The sequence below is a fragment of the Xenopus laevis genome, chromosome 3S (genome assembly GCF_017654675.1).
Source record: "Xenopus laevis strain J_2021 chromosome 3S, Xenopus_laevis_v10.1, whole genome shotgun sequence".
NCBI lineage: Eukaryota > Metazoa > Chordata > Amphibia > Anura > Pipidae > Xenopus > Xenopus laevis.
The window spans coordinates 23,614,077-23,638,100 of record NC_054376.1 but is presented as its reverse complement, the minus strand read 5'-3'; the positions used below and the strand labels follow the sequence as shown (position 1 = coordinate 23,638,100).

At 40.9% G+C, this 24,024-nt stretch overlaps 1 protein-coding gene across 3 annotated transcripts; it reads right to left on the bottom strand.

The window, feature by feature from the left end:
- Positions 1-2,293: 2,293 nt before the first annotated feature.
- On the bottom strand, positions 2,294-19,325 carry dok2.S (docking protein 2 S homeolog). Of its 3 annotated transcripts, none has more exons than XM_041588099.1 (5): positions 19,077-19,325; positions 9,490-9,777; positions 5,686-5,779; positions 4,674-4,840; positions 2,294-3,279 (listed from the first exon to the last, which is right to left on the bottom strand). In XM_041588099.1, exons 1-5 carry the CDS (start codon positions 19,176-19,178, stop codon positions 2,644-2,646), a joined length of 1,287 nt encoding a protein of 428 aa, XP_041444033.1. In that variant the 5' UTR covers positions 19,179-19,325; the 3' UTR covers positions 2,294-2,643. The 3 variants fall into 3 exon arrangements, with proteins under 3 accessions (XP_041444033.1, XP_018110541.1, XP_041444035.1); XM_018255052.2 differs by having other exon boundaries at positions 18,097-19,170; XM_041588101.1 differs by lacking the exon at positions 19,077-19,325 and adding an exon at positions 14,895-14,976.
- Between the last annotated feature and the right edge of the window lie 4,699 nt (positions 19,326-24,024).

Here is a 24,024-nt window from a genome sequence, read left to right as displayed (position 1 = left end):
TTGCTATCAGCCTTATATTGTGACATTTATATTCTATGTGTACTGTATATTGTGAGTGGATCCCTAAGCTCAGTAAGTGACAGCAGCATAGAGCATGTGCAATGAATCAGCAGAAAAGAAGATGGGGAGCTACTGGGGCATATTTAAAGACACAGATTTTTACTGTTAAAGGGCTGTGGTTGCCTTCGGCTGGTACAGAAGCCCAAAACAAAATGTACAACATTTCTAGCTACTTCTTTAGTTAAGCTTTAGTTCTCCTTTAAGCCAGACACTAGAGATCCAGTATCCACACTCAATTGTTGCTTATCTGATTTGTAAGTGTGGATCAACCTGAACTAGCTTACTCCCGACAAAACAGAGGTACTCTTAGGGGTGTAAAACTAGATTTGTCAGACCAGGGCAGCCTGAGCGTGGCTCTAGATGATTTCTCTCTCAAACATCAGGTGTCAGCTACCAACAGATCAGCATTCTTCCAACTCAGAGAATAAAGGTGGCCATAGACGCACAGATAATATCGTACGAAACAAATTTTCGTCCGATATTCGTTGCGTGTATGGTGGAAAAAGAGCCGACCGATATCGGCCGAAGACTTGGATATCGGTCGGCTCGTCGATCGGGCTGGACGGAAAATTTTGATCGGGTGCCTTTGAAGGGACCCAAACATCGCCCATTGTTAGTGCTGAATCGTCAGATGCAGGTAGAATTCTATTGTTTCTTCCCGTATATCTACCTGTATATCTGCCGATTCAGCTCTACACGTGTGTATTGAAATGAACGATCTTTCTTGGAAAGATCTTTTCCAAGAAAGATCGTAATTGTTACGTCTATGGCCACCTTAAAACATCTGATTCCAGCAGAAGACATGCTTTTGTATTCTCAAGGCTGGATTACTGCAATACCTTGTATTATGGTCAGCAGAGAAAGAATTGCACAGATTACAGTTGGTACAAAATACAGCAGCCAGGCACACATCAACACCACCAATGCCACAAAACACTGGTTACACTGGATTCCAAATAAATTGAGGATTGTCTTCAAAATTGGCCTTCTCACTGTCTTATCTTCAAATATCTTAACAATCAAGGCCCTGTTAATCTGTAAAAGATTCTAATTCCTAACATTCCTGCCCATCCCCTTTGTTCTTCAGGCTCAAGAATACTCAACTTGCCCGTAGTAGCACTAATATCCTTTGGATCTCATGCTTTCTGTCACACAGCTCCCTCAGTATAGAACTCTTTGCCAATAACAGTCCAATACAATAAGTAGCATCTCCTCAATCTGCAATGTTTTAAGCGCTTTGAAGCCTGCGGGAGAAAAGTGCTATAAAATGTTTATTATTATTATTATGAGGCATATTAAAGTATATTATCAAACTGGAATAAATATTTAAGTAAATATTTCCCTTTTCCCTTGAGCCACAGTTTTATAATATTCTCTGTGCTCCCTAAGAGATCACCTGAGCAGAAATACTCCGCTACATGGGGTTACCACCTGTCAGTTTTTCACCTGGACAGACAGGTTTTCAGAAAGGCTGTCCAGGTGAAAACTGCCTTTCCAAATTAGCAAATACAGACAGGGCTCTAAAGTAAATGATGTGGCAACCAGCTAATTTCTGGTCACCCCACCCCCTGATGTCACCAGCCAGCCCCAAAACCTCACAGCACGCTCCTACATCACTGCTCTTCCCCCCCCACCTGAACTTGACATAGTCAGAAGTTGGCAACTCTACCCCCACACTTGTCCCCTTAATGGTAGTCTATTGCCGTCATATGTGAGTATTGGCTTAGGTTGGTTTTTCCCCCAAAACACAACAAAGCAGGGAGGTGCCAGACTATGCAAAACATGACTAGATATAAATACTACGAAGAAAATGGTCATTTACCCTGGTTTTGTTTGTTTACAACTTTGGCCACTAAACTTGCCCATTTTTGAAGTTTGCAGCCTCTTAGCCCTTGTATGAGGCCAAAACCATGGCCTTCCTAAACAATATCTGACCAGACAGGGCTGGTCAAGTATTTGGAAGCATGGACATTCCCATCACGTGAGGTGAAACCATAGTGGGCTACATGTACTTTCCTCTACTAACAGATCAACACATGCCCATCATATAATACAATTACTGGCCGATGGGGGTCAAACAACGGAATGAACCACCTTGTCCCACCTCTTGGATCACCAGATGAGCAGAACTGCCCTTGGCCACACATACATTTACTGCATATCATGCCTTTCACCAGGGCACTGGAAATGCCATTTATTACTAAAGGGAGAACTTCAAATGAGTATAAAAAAGGAGATTCAGAAACATATTTATTGGCCAACAGTTTATAGTAGTAGCACAAATGTTCTTGTCATATGTAAAATGCGGGTTCACCAGATTCTAGTTTAATTTTGGATTCAGCTGAATTCTACTATACCTAAATGTCCCTGAGTGTATCACATCTGTAATAATTTCCTTGCCAGACATCTCCAATGTTTACTGCAATGCATACTGGGATTGGCTGGCAGGATTATTTGGAAGGCTTAAGAAATTTAGAAAGCCCATTTAATGCAAAGCAGCGGTTAAATCAAGTCCTGTAAACGTTTCCACTGCCAGGGTGGTATCAACAATAGTTCAATTCAAACTGAGATTCACAGGTCCCCTCAGTTTTCATTCCCACCCTTTAACGTAATATTATCATATGCCCTTTCTCCTTTTTCCCCCCATTCCTCTGCCTCTCCTTGCTGCTCCCCATCAGCACCAGATCCCCTGGGCACTGCATAATCATCCCATCCTGGTAAATAGGGGTATTCATAACCAGTTTCATGAGCATCAGTGGCCTGAGTCTTCCAGGCCTCAGACCTTATGACTTCTGGCTCATCATAAACAGGATTCTGAGGAGTCCCTGGCTCATCGTATATGGGCTCTGCCTGATGAGTTTTTGGGAGCTTTCCTTGTGCAGGTACCTGGGGTCCTAAAAGACCTCCAAAACCAGTAGCTAAGAGTTTTTGTGCTACCTTATCAAAGGGCACTGCATATTCACTCTCCTCTTTAATGGATGGCTTGCCAATCACATCGCTCTGAGGACATGGCACTGGAACTGCAGGGCCTTTAGGTAAAAGGGAGGTGGTTCTTTTTCTGGAAGACAATGGTTGTTCTTCAATCACTTGCTGTTTTCCACTGCGTGTGTTGATAGCACATTCTATTGCCTGGAAAATTTGACCCCCAAGAGGAGTCTCAAACTCAAAGCTTCCTTCACCAGAATTGCAACGGCGGCCAGCTTCAAATGAGAACATGCTCTGTAAGGAATAAAAAAAAGGTAGAATAGTGTATTGTCAAAAAATAGTCTGATATGAAAGTTCTGAGCAAGCAGGATGCAGTATTATAATACAATTCCATGTAAGTGGGAAGAAGCCTCATATTATTAATGGCTATATGGGAACAGTTCATATAAGACTTTCATGTATTAAGGAAGCAGTCTAACATTAGGAAGGAGGAACAGTAGTTTCACCATTAAGCTGTACATAAGTGGAAACCAGACTTTTATTAGAGTTCTTGGTAAGCGGAAAGCAGTCTCATAATAAAGTGCTATGTGTGTGGGGATCAGTCTTACATTATTGCTTGATTTGTGGGTAACAGTTCATAATAGAGTTTTGGTCTAGCCTTAGAGAGCAAGGTTTATATAAAGTAGTCTCATATTACAGTTCTAGGTTTTGGGAACAGATTTAGCAAATAGCTTGCCATTGTCAGGTTGAAGCACCAAGAGGCCATCAGACTTGATATCAATGGTTTGAGCAGTTCTTTCAGGCCCCACCTGCTTAGCTTAATCAAGATCTAGGTCTAACTTATTTGGAAAATCACTGACAATATTAGATTTAACATTGTTAGTGAACCAGGAACCATTGTGTTTCTTTATGAGAGACAGAAGAGGTATATTTATCAAAGAGTGAAGCTAGAGATCAAGACAGTCCACTACAGTGAAATTCTGCCACTCTCCATTCATTTCTATGGGATTTTTAAAAGAGTATTTACAGATATCAATGGGTGAAAGCGAAAATAAACTGTTTCATAAATATGACATTAAAAATGCCACAGAAATGAATGGAGAGTTGTGGAATTTCACTCTAGCGGACTGTGCCGATCTCTAACTTCACTCTTTCATTAATATGCTCCATAATCAGGGGCGAATCTGGCCATTTTGCCACCTGAGGAGGGCTTCCTTTTGCCGCCCCCCAACCCACCCCACGCACTCAAATTTTCAATGCTGGAGAGGGTCTAGGAGGTTCATGCCGCTTATTGCGCTCTCTGCACCAGAAGAGCCGAATTTCCAGGTTTAAAAAAATGGAAAGTCACTCTTAGCTACATTTTTGCCACCCCTGTCAACCAGATCGGTGCTGCCGTCTGTGGCAAGTTTCTCAACTCGGCTCATTGGAGGAGCGCCCCTGTCCATAATGTTTCCCTGGCCCTCTGACACTTTGCAATTAAGCAAAAGGTGAAGATGGGCTCACAGTTTGAGAAACACTGAGACTTTAGGTTAAGGTTACCTGGTTGTGTGAAAAATAGCGTCTACCTCTATAAAAAAAAATCTATATAGAAGGGCAGCCCAAATTACATTTTTTAATATATGTTCCTGATTTTTCACGTGATCTGAAACTGTCACCTTAGTGTTGGGTGGAATGGTGGAGCATATTACCTTATCTCTGCCAAATCTCCTCAGGTAAGGGTAAGGCCAGTTATACAGGGAGCTTCCAGTTTGGCGGTCCCTCAGAAAGAGGCAGCTGTTCTCAGCTGACAATGTGTACATTCCATTGAGACCACATCGAATGGATGCCTCAGTTGGCCTAATTCGTACCACAAATACTGTATGAGAATAGAAGTTGAAAGTCAGTTACAGGTCCCACTATAATGTTATGATAATGTCAAGGAATGGCGCCTTCCATGCACCGAACATCAAACCATAATGCATTCAATTTCAACTACCCAACCTTTCATTCTCTCCTTCAGTGGAAGTATCAACTTTGATATCTTGTACATCTATCTCTGCTCATTATCATGATGGACCTTCCGTTCTGGGTGATTATTTCATGGGGAGGCTATCATTGTACAAGACAAGCTCATTCTACTCAGGCCAAGCATTTCTGCTGTCCCACAAAGAAACTACATCACTCAGGAATAAGTCTAGGGAGAATTAAGGCAGTTTTTTGGGTTATGTGAGAAGCAGCTGTTGATTAGATAGGGTGACAAAGATTATTGGTGCATCACAATTTCACCTGACCGATCAAGTAATATAGCTGATCCAGATGTAGAAGCAGTAGCTTCTGGGAAGGGACAAATATTTAAGGATTTTGTTTGCCTTCCACCAAATCAACATGTGAAACATTTTGAAAGAGTCCACAGCCCAACATACAGTGGGAATAACAGGCCAAGACAGCAACAGTGAGACAAGATGGACATAACAGTCTATATCATATAGAATTACTCAAGTTGGAGTACATGGTCCCATGATTCATGAAGAGTTGAAAGCAACCAGGGAGGGCTATGAATTTAAGGACTCTTACTTAAATTAACTGGCAAAAGGGTGGAAATTAGCTCCAAGTAAGAGGTGAAAGTTGCAGCCACAAATCCACGTTTGTGACATTGTCCATTTTGATCACAAAACCTTTTATTTTTAAGCCCATCTTCTTCCTCAGCAAAAAGGCTCTTACCAGTCTCTCGTTTAGTGCTGTAGAGCTCATTTTCCTGCAGATGGAGATCTGACTGGGCAGGCTGGCTGGTCTTCCTCTCCAGAGGCAAACGATCCTGAGCAGAAAGATGGTAATTTAAATTAATGAAATTGATTATATATAGAAAAGCTGATTTTAAGTTCTTGCAGGCATCAAATTGTGGTGATGGAAGGCTCTGTGCAAGCACTAAATTCTGTATGTGCATTGAACAATTTCTGTGCCCTCCTCAGTGAGTTGTGTGTGCTTGTGTCAGAACTTGTATGTGCTAATGGCACACAGGGTGTTTTCCTAGCCGGCAGAAAAGCACTCACACTAAGACAGTATTTTACTTGATTAGTGTTTAATATTCACTGATTGTTTTTAAGTTTGGTTTAGTTTGCTTTACTTACTTTTGACAGTCTAGGTGATGTCCCAAAACCAAAAAAAATCACCCACCCCATGCAATCTTCCATCTGATACTGCTGCTACTCATGATTTTTGCCTGGTAAATATGAATTACAACATTGCCAAGCGAAGAACCCCCCACATTTACTGGCCTGTTCGGTTAAAATGATGGTTAATCCCAATGTTATTAACAGGTATATAACACTTCTATCTACAGTGTAACAATATAGGCTGCTCAGTTGTCAAGCAACATTAGTCTTCACAGGAATTGGGTGGCTGCAGTGAAACAGAGCAGTATGTAGAGGAAACCTGTTTAGCACTCACAGCCTAAAACCGTACACGGCTCTTTTTCTTAACCAAAATGTTTTCAAGAGGAATTTTAAACTCAACTTTAAACATAATTAAGTCTTTAGAAAAATAAATATCCAGAAGTGCCCCCCTGACTTCCTCATATCATCGCCCAGAGTGTTATGGGACAATGTAATTGCACTAGAAAATTGATTTATTTTCCTGTGTACCATAGAGAGTAAGTAGCAGGGTTCTGATAAAGTACTTATAGCATTGGACTGGACTCGCAGATGCTGGTTCTTCCCTCAAGAGCCCACTGGAATGACCAGACAGAAGAACCCTATAGACCCCTATGCATGGAAACATAATTTAATTATGTTTTGAAACTTGTTTAATGCCAAGTTGTAAAAAACCTTGTTTTTATGTAGGGACACATAGGTTTAATATGTTCTCGTGGCTTTAAATCCCTACACTTCCTTATCTCCCTAGTTGCTGGGCAGATGCCCATGTATCTAGTTATCTAATTTACATTTCACCTACCCTAACTGATTCCACATGGTGTCCCATCTTGCTGTCTCTGCCTAACTATCTTGGCATATTGAAATATTTCTGAAAGGGCAAAGCCAGCTGTGTCGTTTTTACATTGCGTTTTTAAAAAGGCTCAGTCGGGGGGCGTAAATACACCACTGAAACCACACGTGACCGTAAACATGGGTTTTTCATGCGTTTTTCAGCTCGTAGGTTTCTTTTCCCAACATGCACTTCTCATTGTTCTCGTTCTCCATAATTCCGCTGGCTGGAAATAGAAAAGCTATTTAGAAATAGAAAGGCTATTTATATGCAAAGTGGAGCAGGAATGATCGTCAATACACAACGTAATTACGTCACCGGCCTAATACACCATAAAAATGTATATGCGGCATGTATCTCGCAAGAATTTTGGATGCCATATTTTAAAAAATGCTGCGTATTTATGTCAAGTGTGGTTTCAAACTTGCAGATCCCATAGAGTCTATTGATTTGGTAGTTTCTTGACGTATTGGCGTTTCTGCTGAAAAACGCCACAATTCTGGCGTCCCGTGGAGGATTTTCAGCTTACAAGCGCCCTTTGAGAATTGCCATAGTGAATTTTTAATTCGTTTCAGTGGTAGTGCAGTTTATGCGTATTTACACCCAATGTAGCTTTTTTAAAAACACAACCTAAAAACGCCACTTCTGGCCTTGCCCTAACCCTGTGGGTTTATTGTCTTGGACAATAAAAGTTTGTTTGCTGCAAGAACCTCCTGCATCCTTTTATTTTGTTTTCAAAGAGATACTGATAGGGATGCACCGAATCCAGGATTCGGTTCAGGATTTGGCCAGGATTTGGCCAGGATCCGGCCCTTTTCAGCAGTATTCGGATTCGGCCAAATCCTTCTGCCTGACTGAACCGAATCCGAATCGTAATTTGCATATTCAAATTAGGGGCGGGAGAGAAAGCATGTGACTTTTTGTCACAAAACAAGGAAGTAAAAAATGTTTTCCCTTCCCACCCCTAATTTGCATATGCAAATTAGGATTCAGATTCGGTATTCGGCAGAATCTTTCACAAAGGAGGGGTTCGGCCGAATCCAAAATAGTGGGTTCGGTGCATCCCTAGATACTGACACCAGAAATTATGCATTTTTTACATCTATCATAACATTGGCTTTGCATGCTACTTGTAATTTTGCCATAAAGTATTTGCCCAATGCTTTTACATTACCTATTGGACTCCCTGTGTTCCTCTCTGAGGGGGCTGCCATATTTGTGCAGCAGGAGTCCATTAGCATTAGAAACTTTAACTGACAGGCTGAGATGGGACAGTCAGGTTGCAAAACAGTCAGGTTTAGTAACCTCAACTAACAATTACTTACAAAAGCAGAACTATTAGTGAAAAACGATCAACATGATCTATAGGTAGCTTTTAATGTGCATTCATATTTAAAAAAGTAGTTTTTTAGTGTCAGTCAGTAAAAACAGTAGTCTCTGTGAGTTGTAGTATAACTACAACATTCCTTCCTACCTTTCACATAGCGAAGGCTCTGCCTTGTGCGTTAGAGTCAATTATAACCCTTGCTCTACTGTAAATAGCTGGGCATTAACCTTGTTGGACTAACATAGCCCAAGATAGCGTCACAATTGGATTTTTGGTGTAAATAAAGGCTTTTTTTTAAAAAAAAAACTGTGTAAATTAAAAATAGAAAACCCTGGCACATGGCTCATAAAGGTATAAGTCCAGTTCTTCACAAGGTGAATGGGTGGCTTGGCTCCTAGAGAACTGTTAAAACTAAGAGGCCCATTTATCAAAGTCCGAACTTATCTCATTATTTTCTGAAAAATACTCTGACCAAATCCGCACAGGTTTTTGCCCTTATTTATCAATACATTTTGTTTATTTTACGTTGCAGGAATTTTTCGGATTTTCTACCTAAAAACTCCGATTTTTTTTCTGATTTTTGCCTGAAAACTACGAAACCTTCGGATTATTGCACGAAACTCAGTGCAGATCAAGATATTTTCGGGACTTCACCCAGTGACTTATATGCAACCTCGCCAATTCTGCAATGCCGGATTTTCGGATTCTGACTTTTTCCATCCTCTGGGTATAACAAATTTGGGTATAAGAAATTTTTTGCACAAAAAATTTGGATTTCATAGTAAAAAAAAACACGATTCGGATTTTATAGTAAAAAAAACTAGTTTTCAGAGTTTAATAAATAACCCCCATAGATTCCTAAGACACTGTGCAAGTCGTAGTAGTAATATGAGTAGGAAATTTATTCCATTTCATTGATCCATGCAATGATCCAGTGTAGGGCAACAGTTCTGACTTTCATATACTGGTCCAAATTTAAATCAATTACATGGATTATCAGGTGAAAAATGGGTGAGATTCAATTTCTTCCATTTCAGTCGTAGTTTTACCCTTAGACTTCAATAGAGTTTTCAGTGAGATAAGTTTTTCTCATGGTATTGCATCTGGCTCTGTGGGAAACTCTGGAACAGAATTGTGGGACAATTGACTGACCCTGGCCCATTGTATGTCAAATGCATGTTGGTTAGGGGGACATGCTGGCTGCACACTGTACCAACCTGAGGGAATGCCAAACTGCAGAGAGCTTTCACCCAGCCTGGCTGTTCAGATGTCTCGCTGGCAAGCAGGTACACTCTCTGGGCAGTCTCAATGCTGAATGAACGGGTGTCTTTTGGGCTGCCTTCCCCATTGCGTTCTGACACACTGACGCATTCACTAAGCTGAAGCAACTTCCAGCATTCTGGCTTGCGCCCACTGTCTGGGGGTTGTGAGCCCTCGAACATCTCTAGGCGTGCTAGGCCCGAGCAGGTAGCTTCATAAAGCATTGCCCACACCTTCTTCCATTTCTGTAGGGAGACAGAAAGATCGCACCATCAGAACAGCTTATGTGAGAAGGAGGGATGAATGTGAAATAAAAATAGACTTAAATGTACTGTTCTGCACTGTGTATGGCAAAAAAGTAACAAAAAACAATAGACACCTACTCATTCAGAAAGTTCACCAGACAAATTAATTTTTGTTTGATTTGGACACCCAAGTTATGCTGTTCCAAATGTCCAGGTTAACAATCAGATCTCCTGGGGGAACCATGGAAAGACTTCCATCATGTTTCTCATTCATAGATCAATGCATTGTTCAGCCTGGCCTTCACGCTGCTATATGGTTGCTACAGTAATTTACTTTACCAACCAAATAGTAGTGTCATCTGCTTTATTTTGTAGTTAATTAGGTTAGTTCACTAAATGCATTCATATTCCTAGAAAATGCATATGATGGACAGAATGATATTAATACTATTACACTACCTTTAGAGTTTACATTAGAACCCCCATTTTAGGATTAGGAAAAAAATATGTAAAATCCAGGAAAATGTAAAATCAGGGAAATGTGTTAAAGTAACTTTTTCTTCAAGTACTGAAAGGATATAAGCACAGGAGTCTGTTTTAATTTGAGATACAATATTTACTGTGTTAATAACAAGGGTTAAGCTTTGCAGTGTTGATGTTACACTATGGGGGGCATGTGCAAGGTCTCTATGTCAGTCACATACACAACCTAAAGTGATTGGTGCAGGACTGTATAAGGGTCAGACTAAACCTCTTTATTTCACAAATAATAACATCCATAGAGGAAAAAAAGCAGTTTTTTGGAACATTAGGACAAAATTTTCATGTACAATCCAGAAAAACCTTACTTAAAATCAGGGAAATGCACCCATTGAAAGGCATTATAAATTGGTGGGACCACATATTAAAATGTGGCAAAACTTAAAATCAGGATACTTAAAATCAAGGTTTCACTGTAGTTGTTTTGCCACATTTGCTGAACCACTGAGTTAAAAACTCCCCACTATATTCATAAGATGTATGTCTTATAGGCTCAGGGGTGTCCTAGACCATAATGATGTAGGGTAGCACAACACATAAATAAAAAGCCTAGAAACAGTCTTTTGTGCACTGTGTTCAGTAACCACTCTTGACTGTCAAAAAGGCTCTTGGGTGTGTTGTGGCCAACTGCTAAATATACTGTAGCACCACATGTGAAACCATAGTATAGAGCAAAACAGCTTCTGTGCACTGCTAACAGGGATAACTCCTCTGTTCTTGCCGTTTAACATATAATGGATGTACCGTACTATTTTGCTCATGGTCTGTTTATCCTTACAATGGGTTTATATGTTTCTGAATAACATTTGCACAAAACAAGAATATACTTATTTACTAAAAGCAGGTGCCAGGCATGGAAACGGGTAGAAATTGGCATTTGCTAGTAAAAGCAATGTGTAGCGCAATGTTTCTCTGGTGTCTGTTAAAGGTGACATTGACATTAGACAGAATGTTAAGTAAGTGGATTGTGATGATTTTTGCACCTTCCCAGACTCAGTACATAACCCCAACTGATGCTTTAAAGCCTCTTTGCCTAAGCAGGAGAATGTCACAGTTAGAACAGTACTTCCCCTTTAACAAGAAATTGTGGGTTATTGCCCGCCGTGGTTATAAGAAGGAAGTTTTTTTTCTGTTTCCTGCACGTTAAACAAAAATTAATTATATAGTTCTGTTCAATGCTGTAACATGTGTTGTCTATGAACTTCCCTATATTTTATTTAGAGGCCTATTCGTTGAATTTTATAATCACAGCAGTCAGTACCATGACTGAGGGACCAGTTACGCAGTTGCCATAAGCAGTGGTGATTGCCCTGTGAGTGGGATATTGGGAGACTCTGTACCTAGTGGGTTAATTACATGACCAAGGACATGGATGCAAAATTCACACCTTTCCCCCTCCCTCCAATTGGGGAAATGTGCCACACGTGAACTCGTATGTGCCAAAGACCATAATTATGTTGTGTTACTGGAGGGCCTGGGCCTACCCAACCAGTAGTTACACCAGTCGATGTATAGTTTGACTGAGGAGACAGAGCAAAAGCATCTGTATTAAGTAATGAAAGGGACTGTGGCTGTCGAATAGCAGGTATAGTAGGGAGAGATGGTACTTATAGTAACAGTGGGATAATAGTCTCTGGAAAGGGAGTGTAACTGTGGGATAGCAGGTATAGTAGGGAGAGATCGTATCTATAGTAGCAGTGGGATAATAGTCTCTGGGAAGGGACTGTGGCTGTGGGATAGCAGGTATTGTAGGGAGAGATGGTGCATATAGTAACAGTGGGATAATAGTCTCTGGGAAGTGTGTGGCTGTGGGATAGCAGGTATAGTGAGAGAGAGGGTGTCTATAGTAGCAGTGGGATAATAGTCTCTGGGAAGGGACTGTGGCTGTGGGATAGCAGGTATAGTAGGGAGAGATGGTGCCTATAGTAACAGTGGAATAATAGGCTCTGGGAAAGGACTGTGGCTGTGGGATAGCAGGTATAGTAGGGAGAGATGGTGCATATAGTAGCAGTGAGATAATAGTCTCTGGGAAGGGAGTGTGACTGTGGGATAGCAGGTATAGTAAGGAGAGATGGTGCCTATGATAACAGTGGGATAATAGTCTCTGGGAAGGGACTGTGGCTGTGGGATAGCAGGTATAGTAGGGAGATATTGTGCCTATAGTAACAGTGGGATAATAGTCTCTGGGAAGTACTTCGCTCCCTAACACAATGAAAATTTGCGCTCTGGCAAATGGACGTAGTTATGCAAATTCACTAAGATGCGGATTTTGCTGAACGTTCCCTCTTGTGCCAGACTTGCCTTCACCACCTCAGGCCAGGCAAAGTGCAATAGAGTCGATAAGAGTTCCTCAAAAAAAGAGATGAAAATTTTTCTAAGTCCCAAAAAACGCTAGCGTCTTTTCCTTTTTTCAGGGAGATAGGCTGCAAAAGAGCGTAAATTTTTTTTGGGGTAACCGGGTTCCCCCCTAGATTTCCTAACATATGGCACATAAACTATACACTGGGCTCAAGTGTAGGGCAATATAACAACTCTATTTTCTTTTAAGGTTTCCCAGGATTGTGTATGTATTAATGTATTTGCTGCAACATATACATCCATTGAACTTTAACTTCCCGCCGTATGCAAATTAGGCAATGCTACTGCAACTTTGCTTTACTTGCTAATGAATTAGCGTTGTCCTGGCGAATCTACATCTGGCGAAGTGTTGCGATGTGAGTGAAGCCGTCTACGAATTTTCGGAAGTTAGTAAATTTGCCCCATAGTAGGGAGAGATGGTGCCTATAGTAGCAGTGGGGATAATAGTCTCTGGGAAGGGAGTGTGACTGTGGGATAGCAGGTATAGTAGGGAGAGATGGTGCCTATAGTAACAGTGGGGATAATAGTCTCTGGGAAGGGAGTGTGGCTGTGGGATAGCAGGTATAGTAGGGAGAGATGGTGCCTATAGTAGCAGTGGGATAATAGTCTCTGGGAAGGGACTGTGGCTGTGGGATAGCAGGTATAGTAGGGAGAGAATTTTATTAAAATATTAAACAATTACATTTCAATCAGATCAGAAGTAAGCAATAAATAAATAATACATCAAAAAGGAAAATAAACATTCCTACAAAGCATCATGTTTCCGCCATCAGCCCATAAACAAGATTTAACATTTTGGTTATGTTCATAAAATGCATATCAGGAGCCATCTTTATGTTTCTTCTTTAAAGACTTGTCAGAACTTTTGCCTCCTGATCTTTTCACCTGAATCCTTATACCTGTCTCATGGCTCTCAATCCCTCCTTCCTCCTCCTCCTCCTCCTCCTCCTCCTCAAGGGACTTCCAATCTGCCTCCTGGGCTTCAGAAATCTCTTCCCTCTTACTCTTTTTCCTACTGGAAATAACGGAAGGGAGACTTTTCCTTTTCTCATGTGTTTCCTCTATTCTCGCCTCTTCTTCCTCTGCCAATTCCCCCCATGATTTCCCCCCTGGCAAAACAAACCTATTTTCAGTTTCAATGGGAATTTCCACTCATCCCTTCCTCTCCCCTTCTCATGGGACATCAGTACCTTTGTCTTTTTATTCCCTTCACTCTTCCCTGCGTCACTCTTCCTTCCATCTTTCTCTGCCTCCTTCCCTCTCATCTCTGTTTGGGGCCCTCTAGCTGTTTCTCTTACCCCTTCTGCTCTCTCCTCCCTCCTTGTCTCAGTCTGTGGCAGGTTCTCCCCTGGCATTGGGGTGCTCATCTCCTGTGCCAAATTGGGACAAGCTGAATGTTACGCCAGGCTTCGGGGCATGATCTATAAGCATGGCCTGACTTCATGCACAGGTTACATTTTATTGCCTGGACACATTCTTTGCTCGGGTGCCCAGTCTCCCCACACAAAGCACATGTCTGTACATTACATTTCATGGCATAATGCCTGTTGGACCCACATTTATAGCATAGTCTGGGCTGACCCACATAGAAGCAGACACCCCTTGTTTTCCCAATGAAAAAACGAATTTGGGAGATGACTCTGAACATTTTTCTCTAAATGCAGTTTAACTTGGACTTTATATCCCCCCGTCCAAAAACCCTCCTCATCAAACAGTCGCACCAGGGGGGAGGCGCCTGAGCCATATGAGGACGTCCTGCTCATGTACCGTCTCATTCTTCATCATTATAGTCACAACTTTAGTTTCAGGTTTGGAGACAGGTATTACCCTAAACCCCTCCCACTCCTTGGCCTCTTTCTTCAATGATACCTCCTCCAGAATTCCTCCAACCCTTGGGATAATTTAAAACGGACGTCAAATTCAATATCTGTGACACTTGTTAGAGCATAAATATCTTGTGGGGTGAAATCCAACAACTGTTTAATTATGTTTCTGGCAACAAACCTGCGCCCCGGGAAATCCTCTCTCTCATTCTCCCACTTAATTTTAACTACATTTATTCTCTTATCAATCTGATCATCAGAGCCATCTTCCCTCTCACGTGCGAAGAACCTCCTCCCTTCCCAAACATTACCACCAGCAGCCCTCTCACTCCCACCTTGCACATTGCTCTCCCCAGCAGAATAAACACCATTTTTTCCCTCCCCTCCCCCACTCACTTGAATTGCATCAACCACATGCACCTCAGCTGCACCTCAGCTGCACCTCAGCTGCACCTCAGCTGCACCTCAGCTGCACCTCTCTCTGCAACTTGCTCCACACTGCCCCCAGCACTCACAGCATTTATTGCACTCACTCCCCCTTCAGCCAAAGCAGCCTCATCACTCACATGCATTGCATTAACTGCATTAATTGCATTCACCTGCACCTCAGTGCCCCCAGCACTCACAGCAGCTGCAAACACATTATCAGTATGGTTATCAGGATTATTTTCAACACTATTATATTGTGTAATGTCTGTAGCACTGCTACATTCAGCAACAGTTTTTGACCTCTCTGTTTCGTTAAGCAGTTCAGCAACTTTAAGCAGAGTCTCAGCAGTCACTTTGCCTTCCTGCATCTCCTTAAACCTCTGCCGGTTGCCATAAAGCTCCTTCCATGGCTCAATAACATTCAGAATGTCTTTAATGTAAGTCTCGGTCTCCTTCAAGTCCTTATGAAGGAAAGTCAAGTCCCATATAACCTGGTTTCTCCTCTCTCCTTTCAGCGACTGCAGTTCATCTATCAGATTATCAATGTCTCTGTTTAAACAGTTTTGTTTATCTTCCAAACTCCTCAAGTCCTCCAATGCTTTAATAATAGTGTCATACTGTATCACAAAGAAAATTTTTCGTACAGCACCCATCCATTTAAAATGCCTTTATTGGTACATTTTTGGCAAACAGCCTGGTCTGCGACGTTTCAGGCCTGTACTGTATCACAGTCTCACTCACTTTGTGAACATTCCCTTCACTCACTTCTGCTTTCTCCATGGGGGTCACAGTCATTACCTGCTCAGTGTCCAGGGCCACACGGTTTCCATGTTCCTCACTGGCAGCCGCCATTTCCAGGTCACCCAGAGCACTTTCTGCAACCTCCAGGGCCATACTGCACTCAGGCTCCATGTTGTCTGTAGCCATCTCCTGGTTGGTCAGAGCACTTTCTGCAACCTCCAGGGCCACACTGCTCCTAGGCTCCTCACTGTCAGCAGCCATCTTGCAGCCATCAGACTCCACTCTCTCCTCCTGGCTTGCCTCTGTTGTAGCTCCGCAGCTCCCTGCAGTCACTCCAACACCAGCCTCCAGTTCCACAGAATCAGAGTCACTCTCCATGCCGCTTCTCGGACAGCTTTTTCTTTTTCTTTCCTTTAATGGAGCAGGAAACCTTACCCTTTGTTGTGCGTTCCACGGTCACCTCTATATTAGGATCAGTAGCCCTCCTGCTACTGCCCAAACGGGTCTTCACTGAATAACTTGCAGGCATAGTCTCCTTCTTCCCCATGGAGTGGGGAAAGGCAATAAAAACAAAGCAGAAGTGTCTACAATACTATCCCCCAGACCCAGCCGGGCCTAGGAAAAGCCACAACTCCACAGAGCTCTCCAAACACCTCCTCACAGTAGCAGTAGTGATTAGAAAATGGCCTCTGGAAAGGGGGTGTGGCTGTGGGATAGCAGGTATAGTAGGGAGAGATGGTGCCTATAGTAACAGTGAGATAGTCTCTGGGAAGAGAGTGTGACTGTGGAATACCAGTATGAGTATGATAGGGAGACAGAGACAATATCCATAAACCTCTGCTTAAAAAAGTGTAGGTACTATATAAATCAAATAATAGTGATAATCAATGACAGGTGGGATCTCCGGTTCAATCAAATATTTTGCAGAGGAGTTAGATTTTCAATGCTACATATAGTTTTGCACAATTTAGTACAACATTCTATCATTTTAAGTGTTTCCTCACCCACTGGTGCTTCCCAAAACTGCAAAACTTGTCAAAAAACAGTAATAGCGTTTTCATATGGTATCAAACTTCAATTCACCCTGTATGCTCTCCGTACCATTGGCCATTATACAGAAGAGGTGATGGAGTGGGTTGACTGGGACAGGGTATAAAGTGAAACATATGGAGGAAAGGCAACAAACCAGACATATATATATACTGTAATTAGTATCTTGAAATCTTTATAAATTAATATAAAATATAAATACAGTTTTATATTTTACAATTAGGCCATTGCAATAGTATATGATGTTAGAAATATCCAGCAGCACAATTAGAAAAGATTTGACTTTATATTTATCTAATATAAGTAATTCTAAACCAACTGGAAGACGTTTCACTACTCATCAGAAGAAGCTGCTCAGATGAGTAGTGAACCGTCTTCAATAATTACTCAGCAAGTCCAGTTGTTTTAGAATTACTTATATTAGATATACCATGAGCTGGATGAATGGAAATCTTCATAGACTTTATATTTATTTCACCCAAAGGACCTGATATGCTTGGGATGCAATATTTTTGTAAAAAATAATAATACGGCTATAGAAAATGTCAGGTCCACATGACTTCAATCTAACTTCAACGTTAAAGAGATCAGGCTGCTGCTCTCTTCCCTCAGTGGAAGTGGAAGCAACCTGGCTGTTCAAGTATCCTACGTATGTCTGAAAAATTACCTGAGAAATTAAAATGGTATCAGCATCCCTTTAACTTAACAAGGCTGTTCCCCTTTAAATGAACCTTTAGTATGATGGAGAGTGATATTCTGAGACAATTTGCAATTGGTTTTCTTTTTTTTATTATTTGTGGTTTTTAGTTATTTAGCTTTTTATTCAATAGCTCTCCAGCTTGCAATTTCAAACTGGGTCCAAAATAATCTAGCAACCACATGTGTTGTTCTGAATAAGAGACTGGAATATGAATAGGAGGGGGCCTCAACAGAAAGTTGAGTAGCGGTAACAATACATTAATAGCATCAAAGAACATTTGTTTTTTTGAGTCAGAAGAAGAAGGCATACAATTCAAAAAATACAAAGTGATGGCCACTTGAAATGTTGCTTAGAATTAGCCATTCTATAACATACTAATAGTAAACCACCCATTTAATAAACAATAATTTTACATTTGCAAAATTACACCAAAATAGATGACATTCAAAAATGTGTCTCGAATAAAACACTTAATTCTGAAGTTTTTTTGTTAAAGATTTAAGTGAAACAATCAGGAAGCATTCACTAAACTCTATCCTCAGCTGACAGTAGTACTGGGGCCCATTGAATAGAGCAATCAAAAAAGATCATTAGCAAGAGTTGATCATGTCCATTTAGGAAACGGCCCAAACTGAAAGCATATTATCTACAGTTCAAAACACATCATGCAAAACTCACCTTCCCAAAACGCTGCTGGTGTTGCAGGTACAGAGCCCCTTGCTTTACTATTCCTCCATCCATCGCAGACCCTTAACTGCCTTCAGTTAATCCAAAACGCTCTCACCAGTCGTGGTATACTTTCAGCTAAAGCCAGTTTGCTCTTTGATGTATAACTCGCCTAACACATTCTTACCTATACTAAAGAGCATTTACTTGTCCTATCAAACTGACCTAGCAGATTCTCAGCTCTTCAGAACCTAACCTATATCCAGCCAAACTCTGGAGTAACTTTTCCAGTACAATGTAAACTTTCCAAGCAAACTCTCGGCTATGTTTCAAAACTCTGCTAGCCCACTCTCAACTAGCCTACCAAATTATCAGCTATCTTACCAAGACACTGTATCCTGCCACATTCCCAACTAGCCTATCAAATCATGTATCTTACCTATCAAATGTTCATCTAGCCAACTTTACTTGTAGTGCCAGACACATTCACCTATCTTCTTAAACCCAAACACACCTTCCACTATCCTACCAGATCTATATCTCTCCTGTCTTTCCGACCCATCTAACTTGATCACAGCTATCCTCTAAACTTTCACCTAACCTACCACTCACTTAGAATGCTACTTATATCCTACACAGTGTACTTGTCCTAAAAATCCTCCTAATGAAAACTCACATTGGTACTTATCATTTTTAATAAGTAATAGACAATATTCCTTCTCCTATTCAAGTTCCCACCTACCTGCCTATTAAGTTATTCTTCAAAAAAAGTTTGCAAATCCCCCTCCAGAATCATAGTACTCCTACGACCCACTCTCCCTCATCTTCCAGCATTACTGGTTTCCACATTCATATTTCAATCTCTAAACTTTGCTCTCTATACTTCTCATTTTTAATATAATCTTTGCTTTCTCATTTCTTTCTTGCAGTCTCCGCACCTTCTAATTACTCGGTTGTGCATCTGCACTGCCTTACTCATACCCCAGTGGTACCTTGTTGCCCAGTCGGTACAGTCTTTCTCTCGCTCTCTCTATCTCACTTTGTGCAGTTGTTCTTATCCTGGGCAGCTCTTTCTTGCAGACTCTGTGTTGCATTCTCTTCCTCTCTTTCGCAGGGTCTCAGTTCCTCCCTCTTTTTAGCTTCCGCTGTGAAACAAACACTGTCAAAGGGAATATTTGTTTGAGATATATGTGCATGAGCACTAATCTTTTGCAGAAAGTACTGTGCATGGGTGATGCACAAATGGAATTCCCTTTAATGTATGGGTTTATGCACCCAGTTTTAGATACTTATCTGGTACTAAACAAGGAAATAACATTAAAAACACATGACCAGCAGGATAGTTACAAAGGGGGACAAGAATCACCAATTTATGTGGGCGCCAATACCTTCAGGGGCATATAATATAAGGGGAGTAAATTACTATAAATCACACAATCTCATCGAGTCTTGCAACTAACAGCAACCAATCAGATTTTGAAAGGTAAGGCTACTTGCTTGTATGTTGCTATGGGTTACTAGACAAGTGCACTTTTGCATCTTAATTAAGTAAACAATCTGTATAGAAGACATAACTGACAACTAAAGAAGGCTGGTTGCAAACAATTCATTACTCCTTACTTGATCATTCCCCTTTCTTCATCAAATCAGAAAGTCATTACTGCAGATTCAAGAAGAAGCGTGCAGGGGATGCGGCAACTCTCACTTCCAAATCTAATTTGGACAGACTGTCAAAACTGACACAATAAATTGCCACATGATAAGAATCCCATTCTATATAGTCTGATGTAGAGAGTGCTGTTCTGAGACAATTTGCTATCAGTCTACCTTATTTATTATGTGTTATTCTTAAATTATTTAACTTTTTACTCTGCAGCTCTCCAGTTTGGAATTTCAGCAGCTTTCTGGTTGCTAGAGTACAATTTAACCTAGCAACCAGGTTGTGGTTTGAAAGAGAGACAGATTATGAATAGAAGAGGGCCTAAGTAAAAATATGGGTAAAAAAAGTAGCAATAACAAGTGTATCCTCACAGTGCAATAGTTTATGTGCTGCTAGGGTCGGTGAAACCAATTTCAACGTTGGAAAGAGTCAGCAAATAATTCAAAAACTATAAAAAAAACATATTAAAATCAAAACCAATTAAATAGGCCTTTGTATAATATACTAAATGTTAACCTCTTTAAGAAACAGGACATAACCCTCATCCTTAATTATATAACCCCTTAGCATGGTTAAAAGTAATGCAAAGAGTAACTCAAGTCACTGTAGTGAATATATAACACCAATGCATATATTTTTACATGGGTGAGCATATGTGGCCTACAGAAGGCTTTCTTTCTGCCCAGCTTACTTCTATATCCTCTACAAAGACAAAACATGACGTGGTTAGCGGAGAGAGATCAAGCTGTTGGCTTCCGCATTTTTTGCTTGTGCTCTAGTTTGTGTCACACATATAGAAAAGCAGGCAGGATATAAATAGACAAGAGGAAGAGAAATTTCAGAAATAGAGGTTTATAGGACCACAGAAAGAGGCAGAGATAGCGAGGCTGAGTAGTGTAAAGTGCAGCCGAACAAAAGCTGTTGCATCATGTCGCCATACAGTTAATTTTCATTTTAGTATTCCCTTGCCGTGCCTCAATGTGCTTAGAAGACAATGATATTCAAAGTCAGTTTGCATTTGGCTTTATGTTTTTTAAAATGTTTACATTTTTGGAATGTGAACCATGTGGTTTCTAGGATTTGGAAGCTCAATAGGACAGAGTCTAATAGAAAGACAAATAATGTTAAAAATGCTTCCTGGGAATAAAACTGCTTTTGTTTATTGCAAACCTCAAAAACCAGACAGCCTTTTAGAATTTCATCTTAAAGAGAACAAAAATACTTCTGAAAATAGTTCAAAAACCACAAAATGATATAATAAAAGTCAGTTGCAAATTGTCTCAAAAGACCAATATATGATACTAAAAGTTCAATCTAAGATGAACTTCCCTATTAATGAATAACAAAAGCCTGAGAAGAACCACAGCCCCATTCAATGAAATGGAATTTGCCGGGGTTTGCTCTAGATTCTCTTCTCTGTGATCGCTACACGGAGCATGTGCATCTAAAGCAAGGTCTGGATTGGTTTTAAATGTGCATGCTTCTGTGGGGGTCATCACAATGCAGAGGACTCGAGATGGTGCAAGATTGTGCCCTCTACCTAGCTGTGCTATTCTCCTTTAATTTATAAAATATTACAGTTAATATATGTATATCAAGCAGGTAATTCTCCCTTCATTTCTAAATAAACTCACGCATGAGGAAATGAGGATGTCTGCAATATAACAAGCATACATAAACTAGTTTGAATGGTCTGTGTGCATCATGCTGAATATGGAGTGAACTGTCTGAGGTGAGACAGAAAATTGTAAGAAAGAATGAACATCATCCTAGCTACAATTCCATCTCCAGGCACCTTAACGTTCCAGTTTAAAGTTACTGCTCCTTTAAATTCTAAATAGAGTAACATGGGCCTGTAATATCAATAGTGAAACAAGGAACTGTGGAAACTTGGTTTTGTCAACCTCAGACTTATTTTGCAGTAAATCAATGTTTTTTAGGGCCATTTGAGTTATTTGAAAAAAAGTGCAAATATGGACTTTTTTTTACCCACAATACATCTTGATCTGCTATAGTTGTTTTCACTGCAAATCTCTGTGCCTAATTCTAGAGGAACAAAAATTAAAAAAATGATGGCCTAAATAGGCCACCCTCCATCCAAACCAGCACCCCCTGCTAAGCTCAAATATGCCCTAAACCTTGACTAGTTACCAACAAAGCCTGTCCTTCATGGGGTCCAGGCTAAGCCTCTTAGAAAGTTGAGGCCTCTGTCAGGACTTCACCCTTTACTTCTGGATTGGCGGATACATTAAAAGAGAAGGAAAGGTAAAAACTAAGTAAGCCTAATCAGAAAGGTCCACTTAAATATACAAGTAAACCCTCAAAGTAGTTCTGCTCTGAGTCCTCTGTCAAAAGAAACACTGCATTTTCCTTCTATTGTGTAAACATGGGCTTCTGTATCAGACTTCCTGCCTTCAGCTTAAACCTCCTTGCCCCAGGCGTGAGCATGCTCAGTTTGCTTCTCTTCCTCTCCCCTCCCTTCTCTGCTGTAATCTGAGCCCAGAGCTATAAGTGAGCAGGGAGAGACTCAGACAGGAATTTCTGTCACACCAAGCTAATACTGCAACTGCTATCCTAAACAAACAGAGAGCTTCTAGAACATTTTGGTAAAACATTCTACAGAATAAATATAGCATTCTAGCTTGCACTATTGCAGCTAATCTATTGGCAATAAAATGCCTCCGTAGCTTTCCTTCTCCTTTAAAGAGAAGGAAAGCCTTCTGACAATCCCACAGATGAACAGCAGCTGGGCTGTCGGACACCACCTTTTGTGGCTTCTGGTCCTCTTTACTGCAATCTTCACTATGAGCGCAATGCACTGCCCATATGGACTTGGCTTCAGCTGCACATGCTCCATGTCAGCGATTGTAGTAAAAAGGACTCAGAGCGACACAAGATGTCTCCTGCCAACCCAGATGCTGTACTCTGGTGTTTTTCAGAGATACTGGCAGAGTACCCGCCAAAATGGAGAGTCACAGAACTTATTCAGATTTTATAAACTGATTCAGAAGTAATATTGTGAACTTCAGTAGAGTGGGAAATGGTGTACTAAAATCCTGCTTAAAAGAAAACTGCAGCTTGAAAATGCTTTCTGAAAATAAGGTGTCCATCCATTGCAGTTAAATTGCAACTTCCGCCAGAACTTACTTGCCATCTACATTTTTCAAATAGATTTTGGATTACACAATGTATGAAGTTGTATAGGATAATGAGGTCAAATGCGGCACGCACACCTTAAATTTGCCATTTATTTTACACAGCTTTGTTCACCATTTTTTCCCCACAGTCTTTCATTTTTCACAGTAGGATAAATAGTTTGCTTTCAATCTCGCCTGACCTGACCTTCAGGCTGGATTTTTTAGATGTTTTTGAGCCTCATGCCTATGGCCCACAGCCACACAGCATTTTCAGCCAGCAAAGAATTACCCGAATTTTGAGAGGCTTTAAGAGAGCTTCTCTGCTGGACTGGTAGAGAATGCACCCAATGTTGCAGACATTGGCCTAAGAATATTTGCCTAACTAAAGATGCCCAAGCAGGCCCAGACTATGTCAAGCAGTTTGGGCTATTTTGACCACATTGCTTGATGATCTGGCCTGGGCATGTACGGCCTGCTACATTACATTATCTGCTCTTTCTACACTCTCTGCCTTAAGCTCCCCATAGACGCAAAGATTTCTGTTGCCGAACAACCGATTTTAGCGAAGCCAATCCTTTGAAATTATCGTGCGGATAGTGGGATTCGAACGATCGAACATCTTACGATTTTTTGGCCGACATCTGTCAGGAAATTGATCAGCCAGGTTAAAAAATCTTTGTCGGTCCCAGTGCAATCTATCTATGTTTGCAGGGCCAAGCAGGCAACTACCCATTGTTTTGCTGGCAAATTGGTCTTTTTAGTTGATGGACAATTCGTATGATCGTGCGATCGTTCCGAGATAATCGTGGTCTCACGATGATGATCGGATCTTTTAAAAATCTCAACATCTATGGCCAGCTTTACTCTCCTGGAGAGTCTATTATAGATCTAACCTGTTTTAGCTAAACATTAAAGGTGCTGTGGCTTTTCTTGCCCTTGGTGTACCCAGGCTCAATGAGAACACCCAGTAGGTAAGTAGGTAAGGTGGAAGGTGGCCATATAAATCGGGTTACCACTCCTGTATTTTTAGTTTTTCCCAATTTTTTACATTGACATCATCAGACAACAATGTCGGTAAACTACAGGCCAGGTAGAAAGCCTGCATAGTGTGTAAGTACCCCTCATAGGGAGGGAATCCATGAT